The 18,970-nt window shown below is 36.1% G+C and overlaps 1 protein-coding gene across 2 annotated transcripts in view; it reads left to right on the top strand.

The window, feature by feature from the left end:
* Positions 1 to 18,970, top strand: part of RPS6KA6 (ribosomal protein S6 kinase A6) — a 223,171-nt gene that overhangs the window by 159,210 nt on the left and 44,991 nt on the right. For both annotated transcript variants that reach the window (XM_027535019.1, XM_027535018.1), the window contains one exon: positions 649 to 766. In XM_027535019.1, coding sequence (XP_027390820.1) covers positions 649 to 766 — 118 coding nt within the window. The remainder of the gene's footprint in view (positions 1 to 648; positions 767 to 18,970) is intronic.

Here is an 18,970-nt window from a genome sequence, read left to right as displayed (position 1 = left end):
ATCTGAATACCATTTTTAAAAAGGTACCATTAAAATGGTACCATTTGTTAAAATGGTACAAAAGTGACCACTTTTTGTCATTCTGTAATAATGTTCTAAACCACTTTAACTTCATACAGTGTATTTGTTTTCCTATCTGTTACTGTTGATCCATGTAATAATTTTAATGGCTATAAAGGATTTTTCTATTATATTGATATATTTAACCAGTTTTTCATAGACATTAGTTAAAAATATTGTTACTTTGTTTTCACTGATAATATTGATAAATTTGAGCCTATTCGATAAATGTATAAAATTACTTTCTTCATAATAGGTATATTTGGTTTCCTAACTTATGCCTGTGAATAAAAATTTGTGTTGATTTTCAGAATGTATTATTACATACAACTACCTTTATTTTACACTGATTCACAGATCAAAGGTAAAAAAAGATTGATGTAGGCAAGACTTTTCATTTCATTATATAAATCATTAAGTTCATTGTTTGGAAGGTAAAATTTTATATGAACAGTAAAGGGAAATTTTAGGTGATAGTCTTAATTTTCTATAGTAAATATATGCTTGTAGTTCTATACTCATCATTTTCAATTAGATTTAATATGTAGGTTAGGCCTTCATGTATATTTAAATCTTTTTTATTAATAGCTACACTCCCTTTGCTAATGGGCCCAATGATACTCCTGAAGAGATACTGCTGCGTATAGGCAATGGAAAGTTCTCTTTGAGTGGTGGAAACTGGGACAGTATTTCAGATGGAGCAAAGGTATAAATTATAAATATGTTTTGTTTTGTTGAACTGTTAATTGCCAAAATCTTTTAAGTTTATAGCCTAGTCTGCATTTGTAGAGTATCAGATGGTGTTTTATGCCAGTATTTGTTTTTTTTTTTTAATATAAATTTATTTATTTTAATTGGAGGCTAATTACTTTACAATACTTTATTGGTTTTGCCATACATCAACATGAATCCACCATGGGTGTACACATGTTCCCCATCCTGAACCCTGCCTCCCACCTCTCTCCCCATATCATCACTCTGGGTCATCCCAGTGGACCAGCCGCAAGCATCCTGTATCATACATTGAACCTGGACGGGTGATTCGTTTCACATATGATATTATACATGTTTCAATGCCATTCTCCCAAAACGTTCCACCCTCTCCCTCTCCCACAGAGTCCAAAAGACTGTTCTATACATCTGTGTCTCTTTTGCTGTCACGCATACAGGGTTATTGTGACTATCTTTCTAAATTCCATATATATGCATTAATATACTGTATTGGTGTTTTTCTTTCTGGCTTACTTCACTCTGTATAACAGGCTCCAGTTTCATCCACCTCATTAGAACGGATTAAAATGTATTCTTTTTAATGGCTGAGTAATACTCCATTGTGTATATGTACCACAGCTTTCTTATTCATTCATCTGCTGATGGACATCTAGGTTGCTTCCATGTCCTGGCTATTATAAACAGTGCTGCGATGAACATTGGGGTACACGTGTCTCTTTCAATTCTGGTTTCCTCGGTGTGTATGCCCAGCAGTGGGATTGCTGGGTCATAAGGCAGTTCTATTTCCAGTTTTTTAAGGAATCTCCACACTGTTCTCCATAGTGGCTGTACTAGTTTGCATTCCCACCAACAGTATAGGAGGGATCCCCTTCCTCCACACCCTCTCCAGCATTTATTACTTGTAGACTTTTGGATAGCAGCCATTCTGACTGGAGTGAAATGGTACCTCATTGTGGTTTTGATTTGCATTTCTCTGATAATGAGTGATATTGAGCATCTTTTCATGTGTTTGTTAGCCATCTGTATGTCTTCTTTGGAGAAATGTCTATTTAGTTCTTTGGCCCATTTTTTGATTGGGTCGTTTATTTTTCTGGAATTGAGCTGCAGGAGTTGCTTGTATATTTTTGAGATTAATTCGTTGTCAGTTGCTTCATTTGCTATTATTTTCTCCCATTCTGAAGGCTGTCTTTTCACCTTGCTTATAGTTTTCTTTGTTGTGCAGAAGCTTTCAATTTTAATTAGGTCCCATTTATTAATTTTTGCTTTTATTTCCAATATTCTGGGAGGTGGGTCATAGAGGATCCTGCTATGATTTATGTCGGAGAGTGTTTTGCCTATGTTCTCCTCTAGGAGTTATATAATTTCTGGTCTTATGTTTAGATCTTTAATCCATTTTGAGTTTATTTTGTGTATGGTGTTAGAAAGTGTTCTAGTTTCATTCTTTTACAAGTGGTTGACCAGTTTTCCGAGCACCACTTGTTAAAGAGATTGTCTTTTCTCCATTGTATATTCTTGTCTCCTTTGTCAAAGATAAGGTGTCCTTAGGTGCATGGATTTATCTCTGGGCTTTCTATTTTGTCCCACTCATCTATATTTCTGTCTTTGTGCCAGTACCATACTGTCTTGATGACTGTGGCTTTGTAGTAGAGCCTGAAGTCAGGCAGGTTGATTCCTCCAGGTCCATTCTTCTTTCTCAACATTGCTTAGGCTATTCGAGATTTTTTTGTATTTCCATACAAATTGTGAAATTATTTCTTCTAGCTCTGTGAAAAATACCGTTGGTAGCTTAATAGGGATTGTGTGGAATCTATAGATTGCTTTGGGTAGTATACTCATTTTCACTGTATTGATTCTTCCGATCCATGAACATGATATATTTCTCCATCTATTATATCATCTTTGATTTCTTTCCTGAGTGTTTTATAGTTTTCTATATATAGGTCTTTTGTTTACTTAGGTTGATATATTCCTCAGTTTTTTATTCTTTTTGTTACAATGGTGAATGGAATTGTTTCCTTAATTTCTCTTTCTATTTTCTCATTTTTAGTGTATAGGAATGCAAGGGATTTTGTGTGTTGATTTTATATCCTGCAACTTGACTATAGTCATAGATTAGCTCTAGTAATTTTCTGGTAGAGCCTATAGGGTTTTCTATGTAGAGGATCATGTCATCTGCAAACAGACTTTTACTTTTTCATTTCCAATCTGGATTCCTTTTATTTCTTTTTCTGCTCATTTCTGTGGCCAAAACTTCTAAAACTATGTTGAATAGTAGTAGTCAGAGTGGGCACTCTTATCTTGTTCCTGACTTTAGGGGAAATACTTTCAATTTTTCACCATTGAGGATAATGTTTGCTGTGGGTTTGTCATATATAGCTTTTATTACGTTGAGGTATGTTCCTTCTATTCCTGCTTTCTGAACAGTTTTTATCATAACTGGATGTTGAATTTTGTCAAAGGCTTTCTCTGCATCTATTGAATTAATCATATGTGTTTTATTTTTCAATTTGTTAATGTGGTGTATTACATTGATTGATTTGCAGATATTGAAGAATCCTTGCATCCCTGGGATAAAGCCCAGTTGGTCATGATGCATGATCTTTTTAATGTGTTGTTGGATTCTGATTGCTAGTATTTTGTTAAGGATTTTTGCATCTATGTTCATCAGTGATATTGGCCTGTAGTTTTCTTTCCTTTTTTTTTTTTTTTTTGGTATGGCATCTTTTTCAGGTTTTGGTATTGGGTGATGGTGACTTCAGAGAATGAGTTTGGAAGTTTACCTTCCTCTGCAATTTTCTGGAAGAGTTTGAGTAGGATAGGTGTTAACTCTTCTCTAAATTTTTGGTAGAATTCAACTGTGAATGCATCTGGACCTGGGCTTTTGTTTGCTGGAAGATTTCTAATTACAGTTTCAATTTCTGTGCTTATGATGGGTCTGTTGAGATTTTCCATTTCTTCCTGGTTCAGTTTTGGAAAGTTGTACTTTTCTAAGAATTGGTCCATTTTTTCCAAGTTGTCCATTTTATTGGCATATAATTGCTGATAGTAGTCTCTTATGATCCTTTGTATTTCTGTGTTGTCTGTTGTGATCTCTCCATTTTCATTTCTAATTTTATTGATTTGATTTTTCTCCCTTTTCCTTGATGAGTCTGGCTAATATTTTGTCAATTTTATTTATCCTCTCAAAGAACCACTTTTGGTTTTGTTGATTTTTGCTATGGTCTCTTTTGTTTCTTTTGCATTTATTTCTGCCCTAATTTTTTTAATGTATTTATTTTAATTGGAGGCTAATTACTTTACATTGTTGTATTGGTTTTGCCATACATCAACATGAATACACCACGGGTGTACATGTGTTCCCTAACACATATATATGGAATTTAGAAAGATGGTAACAATAACCCTGTATGCAAGACAGCAAAAGAGACACAAATGTATAGAACAGTCTTTTGGACTCTGGGAGAGGGTGAGGGTAGGATGATTTGGGAGAATGGCATTGAAACATGTATAATATCATGTGCCCTAATTTTTAATATTTCTTTACTTCTACTAACCCTGGGGTTCTTCATTTCTTCCTTTTCTAGTTGTTTTAGGTGTAGAGTTAAGTTATTTATTTCACTTTTTTCTTGAGGTATGCCTGTATTTCTATGAACCTTCCCCTTATCACTGCTTTTACAGTGTCCCACAGTTTTGGGTTGTAGTGTTTTCATTTTCATTCGTTTCTATGTATGTTTTGATTTATTTTTTGATTTCTTCTGTGATTTGTTGATAATTCAGCAGCGTGTTGTTCAGCCTCCATATGTTGGAATTTTTAATAGCTTTTCTCCTGCAATTGAGATCTAATCTTACTGCTTGTGGTCAGAAAAGATGCTTGGAATGATTTCATTTTTTTTGAATTTACCAAGGCTAGATTTATGGCCCAGGATGTGATCTATCCTGGACAATGTTCTGTGTGCACTTGAGAAAAAGGTGAAATTCATTGTTTTGGGGTAAAATGTCCTGTAGATATCAATTAGGTCTAATTGATGTATTGTATCATTTAAAACTTGTGTTTCCTTGTTAATTTTCTGTTTAGTTGATCTATCCATAGGTGTAAGTGGGGTATTAAAGTCTCCCCCTATTATTGTGTCATTGTTAATTTCCCCTTTCATACTTGTTAGCATTTGTCTTACATATCACGGTGCTCCTATGTTGGGTGCATATATATTTATAATTGTTATATCTTCTTCTTGGATTGATCCTTTGATCACTGTGTAGTGTCCTTCTTTGTCTCTTTTCACAGCCTTTGTTTTAAATACTCATCTGATATGAGTATTGCTACTCCTGCTTTCTTTTGGTCTCTATTTGCATGGAATATCTTTTTCCAACCTTTCACTTTCAGTCTGTATGTGTCCCTTGTTTTGAGGTACGTATTCTTGTAGACAACATATATAGGGGTATTGTTTCTGTATCCATTCAGCCAGGCTTTGTCTTTTGGTTGGGGCATTCAACCCATTTACGTTTAAGGTAATTATTGATAAGTATGATCCTGTTGCCATTTACTTTTTTGTTTTGGGTTCTAGTTTATGCATCCTTTATGTGTTTCCTGTCTAGAGAAGATCCTTTAGCATTTGTTGGAGAACTGGTTTGGTGGTGCTGAATTCTCTTAGCTTTTGCTTGTCTGTAAAGCTTTTGATTTCTCCTTCATATTTGAAACAGATCCTTGCTGGGTACAGTAGTCTGGGCTGTAGGTTATTTTCTTTCATCACTTTAAGTGTGTCTTTCCATTCCTTCCTGGCCTGAAGAGTTTCTGTTGAATGATCAGCTGTTATCCTTATGGGAATCCCCTTGTGTGTTATTTGTTGTTTTTCCCTTGCTGCTTTTAATATTTTTCTTTGTGTTTGATCTTTGTTAATTTGATTAATATGTGTCTTGGGTGTTTTTCCTTAGGTTTTTCCTATTTGGGATTCTCTGGGTTTCTTGGACTTGGCTGATTATTTCCTTCCCCATTTTAGGGAAGTTTTCAACTATTATCTCCTAAGGTATTTTCTCATGGTCTTTCTTTTTGTCTTCTTCTTTTGAGACTCCTATGATTTGAATGTTGTAGCATTTAACATTGTCCCAGAGGTCTCTGAGATTGTCCTCATTTCTTTTAATTCATTTTTCTTTTTTCCTCTCTGATTGATTTATTTCTACCATTCTATCTTCTACTTCACTAATCCTATCTTCTGCCTCCATTATTCTACACTCTGAAAACAGAGTATTTTGATATCATTTATTGTATTATTCATTATATATTGACTCTTTTTTATTTCTCCTAGGTCCTTTTTAAACCTTTCTTGCATCTTCTCAGTCCTTGTCTCCAGGCTATTTATCTGTGAGTCCATTTTGTTTTCAAGATTTTGGATCTTTTTCACTAGCATTATTTGGAATTATCAGGTAGATTCCCTATCTCTTCCTCTTTTGTTTGGTTTAGTGGGCATTTATCCTGTTCCTTTACCTGCTGGGTATTCCTCTGTCTCTTCATCTTGTTTATATTGCTGTGTTTGGGGTGGCCTTTTTGTATTCTGGCAGTTTGTGGAGTTCTCTTTATTGTGGAGTTTCCTGGGTGTGGGTGGGGTTGTACTGGCGGCTTGTCAAGGTCTCCTGGTTAGGGAAGCTTGTGTCTGTGTTCTGGTGGGTGGAGCTGGATTTCTTCTCTCTGGAGTGCAATGAAGTGTCCAGTACTGAGTTATGAGATGTCAGTGGATTCGGAGTGACTTTGGGCAGCATGTATATTGAAGCTCAGGGCTATGTTCCTGTGTTGCTGGAGAATTTGTGTGGTATGTCTTGCTCTGGAATTTGTTGGCCCTTGGGTGGTGCTTGGTTTCAGTGTAGGTATGGAGGTGTTTGATTAGCTGCTATTGATTAATGTTCCCTGGAGTCAGGAGTTCTCTGGTGTTCTTAGGATTTGGACTTAAGCCTCCTGCTCTGGTTTTCCGTCTTATTTTTACAGTAGCCTCAAGACTTTTTCATCTATACAGCTCCATTGATAAAACATTTAGGTTAAAGATGAAACGTTTCTCCACAGTGGAGACACCCAGATAGATTCACAGAGTTACATGGAGAAGAGAAGAAGGAGGAGGGAGATAGAGGTGATCAGGATGAGATGAGGTGGAATCAAAAGAGGAGAGAGCAAGCTAGCCAGGAATCACTTCCTTATGCGCCCTCCACAGTCTGGAACACACAAAGAGATTCACAGATTTGGATAGAGAAGAGAAGGGGGAGGGAGGAGATAGAGGCGACCTGGTGGAGAAAAAGGAGAGTCCAAAGGGGGAGAGAGCGGTCAAGCCAGTTATCTTGCGGCCAAGTAAAAATGGGTACTGAAAAGTGGGTTCTTAAAAGTACAAAATTGATCATAAATACCAAAAAGCAAAGATTAAAAATCTAGAGTAGAGGTTGGATTTTCAAAAATACAATATTAAAGAAAAAGAAAAAAAAAGTCACAAAATTATAAAATATATATATATATATATATATACACATATAAAGTTTGCTTTAAAAAATAGTGTCTCTCTATTTTTTGTTGTTTTTTTTGCAAAGTAATAGTAGGTTATAAAAATGAAAATTAAAGAAGTAATAGAGGACTTAAAATTAAAAAAATTTTTTTAATTAAAGAATGATAGTAAAAATAGTAAAAATCTATCTAGGACTTTCTCTGGTGGTGTTGTGGGCAGTGTGGGGTCAGTTCATTTTCAGATAGTTCCTTGATCCAGTTTATATTTCTCAAGATCTATAGGCCCCTTCCTATGTAGTCGGTACTAACTACAGGGTTTTAATGTATTGCACCTGTCACTTCCAAGGAGGTTCCCTCTGTTTTAGCTTCTTCTGTTTGCTGGTCTCTTCAGTGTCTAATTTCCACCCTGGCACAAGGGGGCAGTGGTGGACACTTTTTTAGGCTCACTGTTTCAGTCATGCTGTGGGGAGGGAGGGACGCTGCAAACAAATAACACTGGCATATGCTCGCAGTGTCTCAGCCACACTAGGTTTGCCCCCACTCATGGCGTGTGTGCTATCCCAGTCTACACTGCTTAGGCTCTAGGTTGCTCTCCTGGGAACTGTCTGAGGCCGACCCTGGGTTGTATGCACTTCCCAGGTCTAAGCCGCTCAGGTTCAGGTACTCGGGTAGTTCTCAGAGGTGCAGACTCGGTTAGGCCTGCATTTTGTGGCCTTCCCAGGTCCGAGCAGCTCCGGTGACCAGGTGTTTGGTGAGCGTAGTCCCTGCGACTTATCACCTCCCCCGTCCCTGCAACTCGGTTTTCTGGGTATACAACTGGTGCACCTTCTCAGGCAGATATTGACTGTCCAGAATCCTAAGAAGTCTTGATTAGCAAAGAAGCCTGCTTGCATTTTGGTAGATAATGCCTCTCTGGGGCCACGATTGCCCCCTTCTGGCTCTGACTGCCCTCTCTGCCTGTCACTGGAGGGGGATGGACTGGTCTGCAGCTTGCTGGCTCTGCTCAGTCCTTTGTTCTGTGAGCAGGCCTGGCAGTGTCTCAGGTTAGGGCTGTTCTCGTGGTAGTTATCCCACAGTCTGGTTTGCTATCCCAAGTTAGTTCCCTTAGATTGCCCTCGGGCTATTCAGGCCTGGTCCTTACTCTAAGCAATGCAACCCGTGCCTCCCTGCCCAGCCCTGGCTTGCTAGTGGCGAATGTAGGTATCTACGCTGCTTCTCCACTGGGGGAGTTACCCTTGGGTACATGATCTGTAGGTTTTAATTATTTATTTATTTTTCCTCCCAGTTATGTTGCCCTCTGTCATTCCAAGGCTCGCAACAGACTTGGCAGTGAGAGTGTTTCTTGGTGTTTGGAAACTTCTCTCTTTTTTAAGACTCCCTTCCTGGCACGGAGCTCCACCCCTACATCTTTTGCCTCTCTTTTTGTCTTTTATATTATTTTCCACCTCCTTTCGAAGAAAATGGGCTGCTTTTCTGGGTGCCTGATGTCCTCTGCAGGCATTCAGAAGTTGTTTTCTGGAATTTTCTCAGCATTCAAATGTTCTTTTGATGAATTTGTTGGGGAGAAGGTGGTCTCCCCATCTTATTCCTCCACCATCTTAGGACTGCCCTACAGTATTTGTTTTTAAATCACAGTATTTATTTTTAAGTCAACTCACATACATTTGCAAATTGAAGAAGAGGACAAAGGCTGAATTTTTTACCATATTTCTAGGATACATTTCTCTCTTATCAATTTATATGTGATCAAGGAATATAAACCAGTTTCAGTGTTAACCAAAAACAAAATGTAAATCTACTGAGGAAAAATACATAAAGCCAACTAAATTTTATTTCTGCATTTAGTGTATTTTTACACATCATATCGTCTTTAGCACAGACGTTGACTACTCATTATATAGGTGATTTTTGTAGTGTTAAGTTATTCTTAAAGCATATACAAATTTTTATCAGTTGCACCTCAGTTCAGTTCAGTTCAGTCGCTCAGTCATGTCTGACTCTTTGTGACCCCATGAATCGCAGCACACCAAGCTTCCTGTCCATCAGCAACTTCGGGAGTTTACTCAAAATCATGTCCATTGAGTCACTGTTGCCATCCAGCCATCTCATCCTCTGTCGTCCCTTTCTCCTCCTGACCCCAGTCTCTTCCAGCATCAGAGTCTTATCCAGTGAGTCAACTCTTCACATGAGGTGGCCAAAGGACTGGAGTTTCAGCTTTAGCATTAGTACTTCCAGTGAACACCCAGGACTGATCTCCTTTAGAATGGACTTGTTGAATCTCCTTGCATTCCAAGGGACTCTCAAGAGTCTTCTCCAACACCACAGTTCAAAAGCATCAATTCTTTGGTGCTCAGCTTTCTTCACAGTCCAACTCTCACATCTATACATGACGATTGGAAAAACCATAGCCTTGACTAGATGGACCTTTGTTGGCAAAGTAATGTCTCTGCTTTTCAATATGCTATCTAGGTTGGTCATAACTTTCCTTCCAAGGAGTAAGCGTCTTTTAATTTCATGGCTGCAGTCACCATCTGCAGTGATTTTGGAGCCCAAAAAAGTAAAATCTGACACTGTTTCCACTGTTTCCCCATCTATTTGCCATGAAGTGATGGGACCAGATGCCATGATCTTAGTTTTCTGAATGTTGAACTTGAGGCCAACTTTTTTACTCTCCTCTTTCACTTTCATCAAGAGGCTCTTTATTTCCTCTTTACTTTCTGTCATAAGGGTGGTGTCCTCTGCATATCTGAGGTTATTGATATTTCTCCCTGCAATCTTGATTCCAGCCTGCAGCCCAGCGTTTCTCATGATGTACTCTGCATATAAGTTAAATAAGCAGGGTGACAATATACAGCCTTGATGTACTCCTTTTCCTATTTGGAACCAGTCTGTTGTTCCATGTCCAGTTCTAACTGTTGCTTCCTGACCTGCATATAGGTTCTCAAGAGGCAGGTCATGTGGTCTGGTATTCCCATCTCTTGAAGAATTTTCCACAGTTTATTGTGATCCACACAATCAAAGGCTTTGGCATAGTCAATAAAGCAGAAATAGATGTTTTTGTGGAACTCTCTTGCTTTTTCCATGATACAGAAGATGTTGGCAATTTGATCTCTGGTTCCTCTGCCTTTTCTAATACCAGCTTGAGCACCTAGATATTTGCAATTGATAGCTATGAACTGTTCAGTAGAAATGTAGTGAAGCCACATATGTAATTTTAAAATTTCTAGTAGTCATGTTAAAAAATAAAAAGAAGCAGATGAAATTAATGTTAATGATATATTTTATCTAACCTAATATATCCAAAGTATTTCATTTCAAAATTTTAAAAATTAGTGAGATTTTAAATTCTATTTTTATTCTTTGTTTTCAAATTCTGGTGTGTATGTTATACTTATAGCCCATCTGAATTTGGACTTTCCTACATTTTAAAAGTGCTTAATAGCTATATGTAGCTAGTGGCAACTGTTATTAGTAAAGTTTCAGAGTAACTGGCCTTATTTAATTTAGGGAAAAAAAATAATAGATCATGCCTTGATTACTAATTCTTACATTTATAGTTAAAAAATTTGTTTTAAAACAAAACCCCAAAGTTATCAGGATGTGTTTTATTGGACCCTGACGCTTTTAAACTGCATTTTGATTTAGAAAACATTTTAAGACAGAAAGATTTACTTGTATTTTATATCTGCTAATAATAAAACCTAATTATCTAAGGACATTAGTTAATCTGTAGGATATATTATGGAGTAACTCTTGTATCCTGGTCGTTGTAGAATAAGTAAATCAGAGATTTGGTTATCATTACCTTTTAAACATTAGAAAAATAGAAACAGGATTGTGTTCAAATCTTAGCCATAACATAAGTGTACCATGTGCTGTAGTAAAAGGAACACCTGATTGGAAGCCAAGAAAACTGAATGCTAGTTTTGATCTACTAACTAGCTTCCTCATTTTTGTCCTCTGCAAAATCTGGGAATTAAGTTTCCCTTTGGTTCCTTTCAACTCCAGAATTTCATTTGTCAGGTTTTCGTTTATAAAATGATTGAATCTACTAACTATTCATTAAATATATGTATTTTCTAGTCAGCCAGTTTGTGTGTCAGAAAGTACATTTTCCCAAGGAATAATTCCAGTGTTTCAAGCTATACACATGAACCTCTTGTGCTCTTTATAAAACAAACAAACAAACAAACAACAACAACAACAAAACTAGTTTGGGACTTCCCTGGTGTCCAGTGGTTAAGACTCTGCACTTCCATTGCAGGGCAAGTAGGTTCCATCCCTGGTTGGGAAACAAATCCCACATGCCACACAGTATGACCCAAAAATGAAAAAAGAAAAAAAACACTAAAAACAGTGATGCTAATGCTGAAATCTCTATATGCCAGTTGTACTTAGATTTTGGCTTTTCTATATTTTGTGTGCTTTATGTTTTCATCTGTCTAGTGCCTAAGGAATAATACATATTAAAATTCAATTTCATTCTTACCACTTTTAGTCAGATATTCTGGAGAAATTAACATAGAACAAAATGTTGGGGGATATTGTCAAAATATTTCACAAGGTTTTTCATGTATTCCACTTTATGGATTAAATTGCTTTAGTTCTGTCTTTGAAATGTTTATGAAAATGGTGGCATATTACTGAGCAAATGAGCTATATGAACTTTAAAGAATCTGTACATTTTAACAATTCATTAATTTTCTTTTTTTTTAACTTTTTATTTTGTATTGAGGTATAGCCAATTAGCAATGTTATAATAGTTTGAGGTGAACAGCGAAGGGACTCAGTCATACATATACATTTGTCCATTCTCTTGCAAACTACCCTCCCATCCAGGCTGCCATATAACACTGATCAGAGTTCCATGTGCTATATAGTAGGACCTTGTTGGTTATCCATTTTAAATATACTTTACCTAATAAATGTTTTTCTGTTTTAAATTAGTGATGAATGTAAGCTATTGTTCAGTTACCCATCATGCCTTACACTGCTACCCTTAAGGTGGAAAATTGTAACATTTACTGTTACCTCATGACAATTATTTTACTTAATTATAGTTCCTTGCAAGTTATTTTTCCCTTTACAATGCTTTTATTGACGTTAGTGAGTACCACTACCAGAAGCATATAAAAGATGGTTGTTTGCCTCCCGTCCATGCATTATTCCTAGACTTTGTTCCTTGAGTTATAGGAAAGTAGAAGTGGGGTAGGGGTGATAGTGGAAGTCATGTTAGCTTTATATGTCTTATTGCTGCAATAGTTTAAGCTTTGAGAACATTAACATAGCTGCTTCCATTTTTTTAAACAGTGGGGACAAAGAAGAATCAAGTAAACAAAAAAGTAGAAGAAGCAAGAGAGTAATAAAATTTTCATGGTGTCACTATATATTAAAAATAAACACAATAATAACCTGATTAATTATAATCAAGTATTATTAACATTGATTAATTTCTATCTAAATTTTATAATACTTGAAATAGGTAAAATGTTACTTATTTCAAGTTCATATACCCTTGACTAAAAAAGAATTTCTCAGTAGAAGTTCTTGTGGGTTAATTTATGGCTTCTTCCCTTGATCCTTAAAAAAAGCAGCTTGCATTTTTCCTCAATTGTGTTCCTATTACTGTATTTTGTGTACTTTATTGGAGTATTAGTACTTAATCACATTCTCCCTGGCTATAAATTCATATGAATATTTTTATTTTTCCCACTGAGGGAGCTTTAAATGTCATATTAATTTTTGCATTGCCTAGCATAGTAAATATTAATTGAATGCTCTTTTCACAAGCCATTTAATCTTTCTTCAGATATACCTTCCATTGTTAATTTACACTGTAAGATTCTTTTGTCTAACATATAAATATAAATTATTTCTTATTGTGCATGGCTGTAAATTTGAAATAAGTAGTCTGGTTTTATGTAAATACTTCTTTTCTGTTTTGAAGTTGCTTTTAAATGAAGTGTTTTGTCATGTGTTTATAAGTCATAGATTCTAGAGCTAGATGGGATCTGGTCCATCATTTTGCATATGAGTAAACAAGGATGTGTTGAATTTATCTTTTCCATAGTCATACACTGAGTGGCATAGCTGGAATTGATTTTCAGTCCAATGCTCTTTTCAGTCTACCACATATGAGGGAAGATTTCCTGAGGGAGAAAAACTTAAATGGCTTAGCTTCTGTGGATGGAATGAAGAAAAAAGAGATTTATAACCTTTAATAGTAGAAGGCTCAGAAGAAAGGTGTTATTATTCACACACTTCTGTTCTTAGAAATTAAGAAATACTTAGAAATTAAGTATACCAAAGCTTATTATTTATTCAGTTCAGTCGCTCAGTCATGTTGGACTCTTGGTGACCCCATGAATTGCAGCATGCCAGGCCTCCCTGTCCATCACCAACTCCCAGAGTTCACTCAAACTCAGTCCATCGAGTCGGTGATGCCATCCAGCTATCTCATCCTCTGTCGTCCCCTTCTCCTCCTGCCCCCAATCCCTCCCAGCATCAGAGTCTTTTCCAATGAGTCAACTTTTCGCATGAGGTGGCCAAAGTATTGGAGTTTCAGCTTTAGCATCATTCCTTCCAAAGAACACCCAGGACTGATCTCCTTTAGAATGGACTGGTTGGATCTGCTTGTAGTCCAAGGGACTCTCAAGAGTCTTCTCCAACACCACAGTTCAAGCATCAATTCTCCAGCACTCAAGTTTTCTTCACAGTCCAACTCTCACATCCATACATTACCAGTGGAAAAACCATAGCCTTTGTTGGCAAAGTAATGTCTGTGCTTTTGAATATGCTATCTAGGTTGGGCATAACTTTCCTTCCAAGGAGTAAGCATCTTTTAAATTCATGGCTGCAATCACCATCTGTTGTGATTTTGGAGTCCAAAAAAATAAAGTTTGAAGCTGTTTCCACTGTTTCCCCATCTATTTGCCATGAAGTGATGGGACCAGATGCCATGATCTTTGTTTTCTGAATGTTGAGCTTTAAGCCAACTTTTTCACTCTCCACTTTCACTTTCATCAAGAGGCTTTTTAGTTCCTCTTCACTTTCTGTCATAAGGATGGTGTCATCTGCATATCTGAGGTTGTTGATATTTCTCCCGGCAATCTTGATTCCAGCCTGTGCTTCTTGCAGCCCAGCGTTTCTCATGATATACTGTGCATATAATTTAAATAAGCAGGGTGACAATATACAACCTTGACGTACTCCTTTTCCTATTTGGAACCAGTCTGTTTTTCCATGTCCAGTTCTAACCCTGCATACAGATTTCCCAAGAGGCAGGTCAGGTGGTCTGGTATTCCCATCTCTTTCAGAATTTTCCAGTTTATTGTGATCCACACAGTAAAAGGCTTTGGCATAGTCAATAAAGCAGAAATAGATGTTTTTCTGGAACTCTCTTGCTTTTTTCAATGAGCCAGTGGATGTTGGGAATTTGATCTCTGGTTCCTCTGCCTTTTCTAAAACCAGCTTGAATATCTGGAAGTTCACGGTTCACGTATTGCTGAAGGCTGGGTTGGAGAATTTTGAGCATTACTTTAGTAGTGTGTGAGATGAGTGCAATTGTGTGGTACTTTGAGCATTCTTAGGCATTGCCTTTCTTTGGGATTGGAATGAAAACTGACCTTTTCCAGTCCTGTGGCCACTGCTGATTTTTCCAAATTTGCTTGCATATTGAGTGCAGCACTTTCATAGCATCATCTTTCAGAATTTGAAATAGCTCAACTGGAATTCCATCACCTCCACTAGCTTTGTTCATAGTGATGCTTTCTAAGGCCCACTTGACTTCACATTCCAGGATGTCTGGCTCTAGGTAAGTGATCACACCATCGTGATTATCTGTGTCATGAAGATATTTTTTGTACAGTTTTTCTATTTATTCTTACTACCTCTTCTTTATATCTTCTGCTTCTATAAGGTCCATACCATTTCTGTCCTTTATTGAGCCCATCTGTGCATGATATATTCCCTTGGTATCTCTAATTTTCTTGAAGAAATCTCTTGTCTTTCCCATTCTGCTGTTTTCCTCTATTTCTTTGCATTGATCTCTGAGGAAGGCTTTCTTATCTCTTTTTGCTATTGTTTGGAACTCTGCATTCAGATGCTTATATCTTTCCTTTTCTCCTTTGCTTTTCACTTCCCTTCTTTTCACAGCTATTTGTAAGGCCTCCCCAGACAGCCATTTTGCTTTTTTACATTTCTTTTCCATGGGGATAGTCTTGATCCCTGTCTCCTGTACAATGTCACGAACCTCCATCCATAGTTCATCAGGCACTCCACCTATCAGATCTAGTCCCTTAAATCTATTTCTCACTTCCACTGTATAATCATAAGGGATTTGAATTAGGTCATACCTGAATGGTCTAGTGGTTTTCCCTACTTTCCTCAATTTAAGTCTGAATTTGGCAATAACAAGTTCATGATCTGAGTCGCAGTCAGCTCCAGCGCCTTGTCTTGTTTTTGTTGACTGTATAGTATAGAGCTTCTCCACCTTAGGCTGCAAAGAATATAATCAATCTGATTTTGGTATTGACCATCTGGTGATTTCCATGTGTAGAGTCGTCTCTTGTGTTTTTGGAAGTGGGTGTTTGCTATGACCAGTGTGTTCTGTTGGCAAAACTCTATTAGCCTTTGCCCTGCTTCATTCCGTATTACAAGACCAAATTTGACTGTTACTCCAGGTGTGTCTTGACTTCCTACTTTTGCATTCCAGTCCCCTATAATGAAAAGGACATCTTTTTTGGGTGTTATTTCTAAAAGGTCTTGTAGGTCTTCATAGAACTGTTCAACTTCAGCTTCTTCAGTGTTACTAGTTGGGGCATAGATTTGGATTACTGTGATATTGAATGTTTTGCCTTGGAAACGAACAGAGATCATTCTGTTCATTTTTGAGATTGCATCCAAGTACTGCATTTTGGACTCTTTTGTTGACCATGATGGCTACTCCATTTCTTCTACTTAATCTATATTGCATAGCAGCTTTGCAGTTAAAACACTATATTGAAATATAAGACTGGACACTACAAAACTCCTAGAGGAAAACCTAGGCAGAACACTCTTTGACATAAATTCCAAGAAAATCTTTTTTTGATCTACCTCCCAGAGTAATGAATATAAAAAGAAATAAATGGAATCTAATTAAACTTAAAAGCTTTTACACAGCAAAGGAAACCATAAGCAAAAAAAAGACCACCTTCAGGAGGGGAGAAAATGTTTGCAAACAAAGCAACTGATAAGGGATTAATCTCCAACATATACAAACAGCTAATGCAGCTAAACATCAAAAAATCAATCAGTATTAAAAAAAAATCAAAATGTGAAAGATAAGTCAATAAGTAAACATTTCTCTGAAAAAGACATACAGATGATCAAAAAGCACATGGAAAGATACTCAGCATCACTAATTATTAGAGAAATACAAATCAAAACTCTAATGGTATCACCTCACACCAAGTCAGAATGACCATCATCAAAAAATCTACAAGCAATAGTACTAGAGAGGGTGTGGAGAAAAGGGAATCCTCTTACAGTGTTGGTGGGAATGTAAATTGGTACATCCAGCATAGAGAATGGTATGGAGGTTTCTTTAAAAACTAAAAATGGGACTGCTATATCATCCAGCAATCCCATTCCAGGGAATATACCCAGAGAAAACTGTAACTCGAAAAAATAGATGCACCCCAGTGTTCATTGCAGCACTATAATAGGTAGGTCATGGAGGCAACCTAAATGTCCATCAACAAAGGAGTTGATAAAGAAGCTATATGGTACATATATACAATGGAATATTGCTCAGCCATAAAAAAGAACAAAATGGTTCCATATGAAGCAACATGAATATACCTAGAGATTGTCATACCGAGTGAAGTCAGACAGAGAAAGACAAACATCATATGATATTGCTTCAATGTGGAATCTTTAAAAAGGAACACAGATGGATTTATTTGCAAAACAGAAATAGAGTCACAGATGTAGAAAACAAACTTACAGTTACCAGAGGATAAGGAGGGGAGGGGTAAACTGGGAGATTGGAGTTGGCATATATACATTACTATATATAAAATAGATAACTAATAAGAGCCTGCTATATAGCACAGGGAACTCTACTCAATACTCTGTAATGTCCTATATAGGAAAGGCATCTTTAAAAAAAGAGTGGATATATGTATATGTGTAAATGAATCACTTTGCTGTACACATGAAACTAACACAACATTTTCAATCAACTATACTCCAATAAAAACAACAACAAAACACTGTATTGAAATCCTTCTAGAACTTCTAGCACTACAGCTTTCAAACACTTCATGCCAAATTATACAAAAGACTACCATGTCTAAACAAACCTAGGGAGATGCCCTAGCAAATTCAGTAATTAGAATTATATTCTTAGATTTATTGTGAAGGATAATTGCTTGCTGTTACCTGAAATCAAGGCAAAAAGTGTTATTTATGTATGAAACTTGGTCTTTTGTACTGAGGAAGAATGAATTGTAATACATTTGACCAAAATGAAATGCTTACAGTATAATTGGTAATAACTGCAATGAAAATAATGGTTTATCTCAGTCACATGATTAAAATTGAAAGAGAAATGATGAATTACTAATCATTATTTTCTAAACTTTAATGAATTTGCCACCTAAATACTGTGAGAAGAATAGGAAAATTGCTATTCTCCTGTATTAGCGTTTGTTCAAAGAATTTGGAGTTTAACTGACTTAAAATAAGTATAAAAAATAAAAAATCTTTAAATCTAGGTTAGATTTAGTTAATTAGTTTAATTAATAATAGCTTTATTCCAATAAGATTATCCAACTAAATACCCAGGTGACTGTATTTAAGTAATCATTCTTGTCGTAGCTCAATATCTTTTTTTTTAAAAAACTAGCCAGCAGTATTATATTTACTTTGAAAAAAGTAGAAAATTATCCATGTGGAAGTGACAGACTTTTGTGAACTGTAGGTGAGCTCTTTTTCCTCTAAGCTATCAAGAAAATTCATTGAGTATTACTTAAGACAATGACAATTTTGTTCTTTCATTTGTCATCCATTTTCTTGTTATTCTATCAAAGAAAGAGGTTATAAAGAAATAAGAAATGAGATAGATTAATCCCTATTAAAACTACTTCAAGTTCTTTAAAAGAAAGTAGCAAAATGTTGATACTTATACTGTGAAGCCATTTGATATCACAAATTAATCAACATTCTGTTTGTCTTCCCAAGGAAACAATAATTATAATGTTTTATAAGCATATAGGGCATGACCATATTTACTGCATTTTCATTTAAGGTGAATGAATTCACCTTGTTTTTGGAAATCAGTCCTTGTCTCCAAATATATATTTATAATCTCAGTTTTATATAACTTAGCTGAATGTTACCCCAGAAGTAATTATATCCTTTTTGTTTTAACAAGATTTACCATATATCACAGTTTGCTTGGAACACTCCTGGTTTGTGCGTTTGGCTCTCAACTTTACTCTTCTCGATAACAAATTATATGGCCATCCACTTTAACTGACTTTAATTTTAATTAAAATTTTTTCAGTCAATATATAATAAATAGTTCGAATTTCTTATGAAAAAAAAGATTTTTTTCCTGAGGTATTTTGATATCTTCCATGAATACTTTCTCCAAAATCACTGCAGATGGTGATTGCAGCCATGAAATTAAAAGACGCTTATTCCTTGGAAGGAAAG

This window comes from Bos indicus x Bos taurus, chromosome X, assembly GCF_003369695.1.
Source record: "Bos indicus x Bos taurus breed Angus x Brahman F1 hybrid chromosome X, Bos_hybrid_MaternalHap_v2.0, whole genome shotgun sequence".
Classification (NCBI taxonomy): Eukaryota; Metazoa; Chordata; class Mammalia; order Artiodactyla; family Bovidae; genus Bos; species Bos indicus x Bos taurus.
Note: the sequence above shows the minus strand (reverse complement) of the source record. Positions and strands in the feature narration are given on the sequence as shown.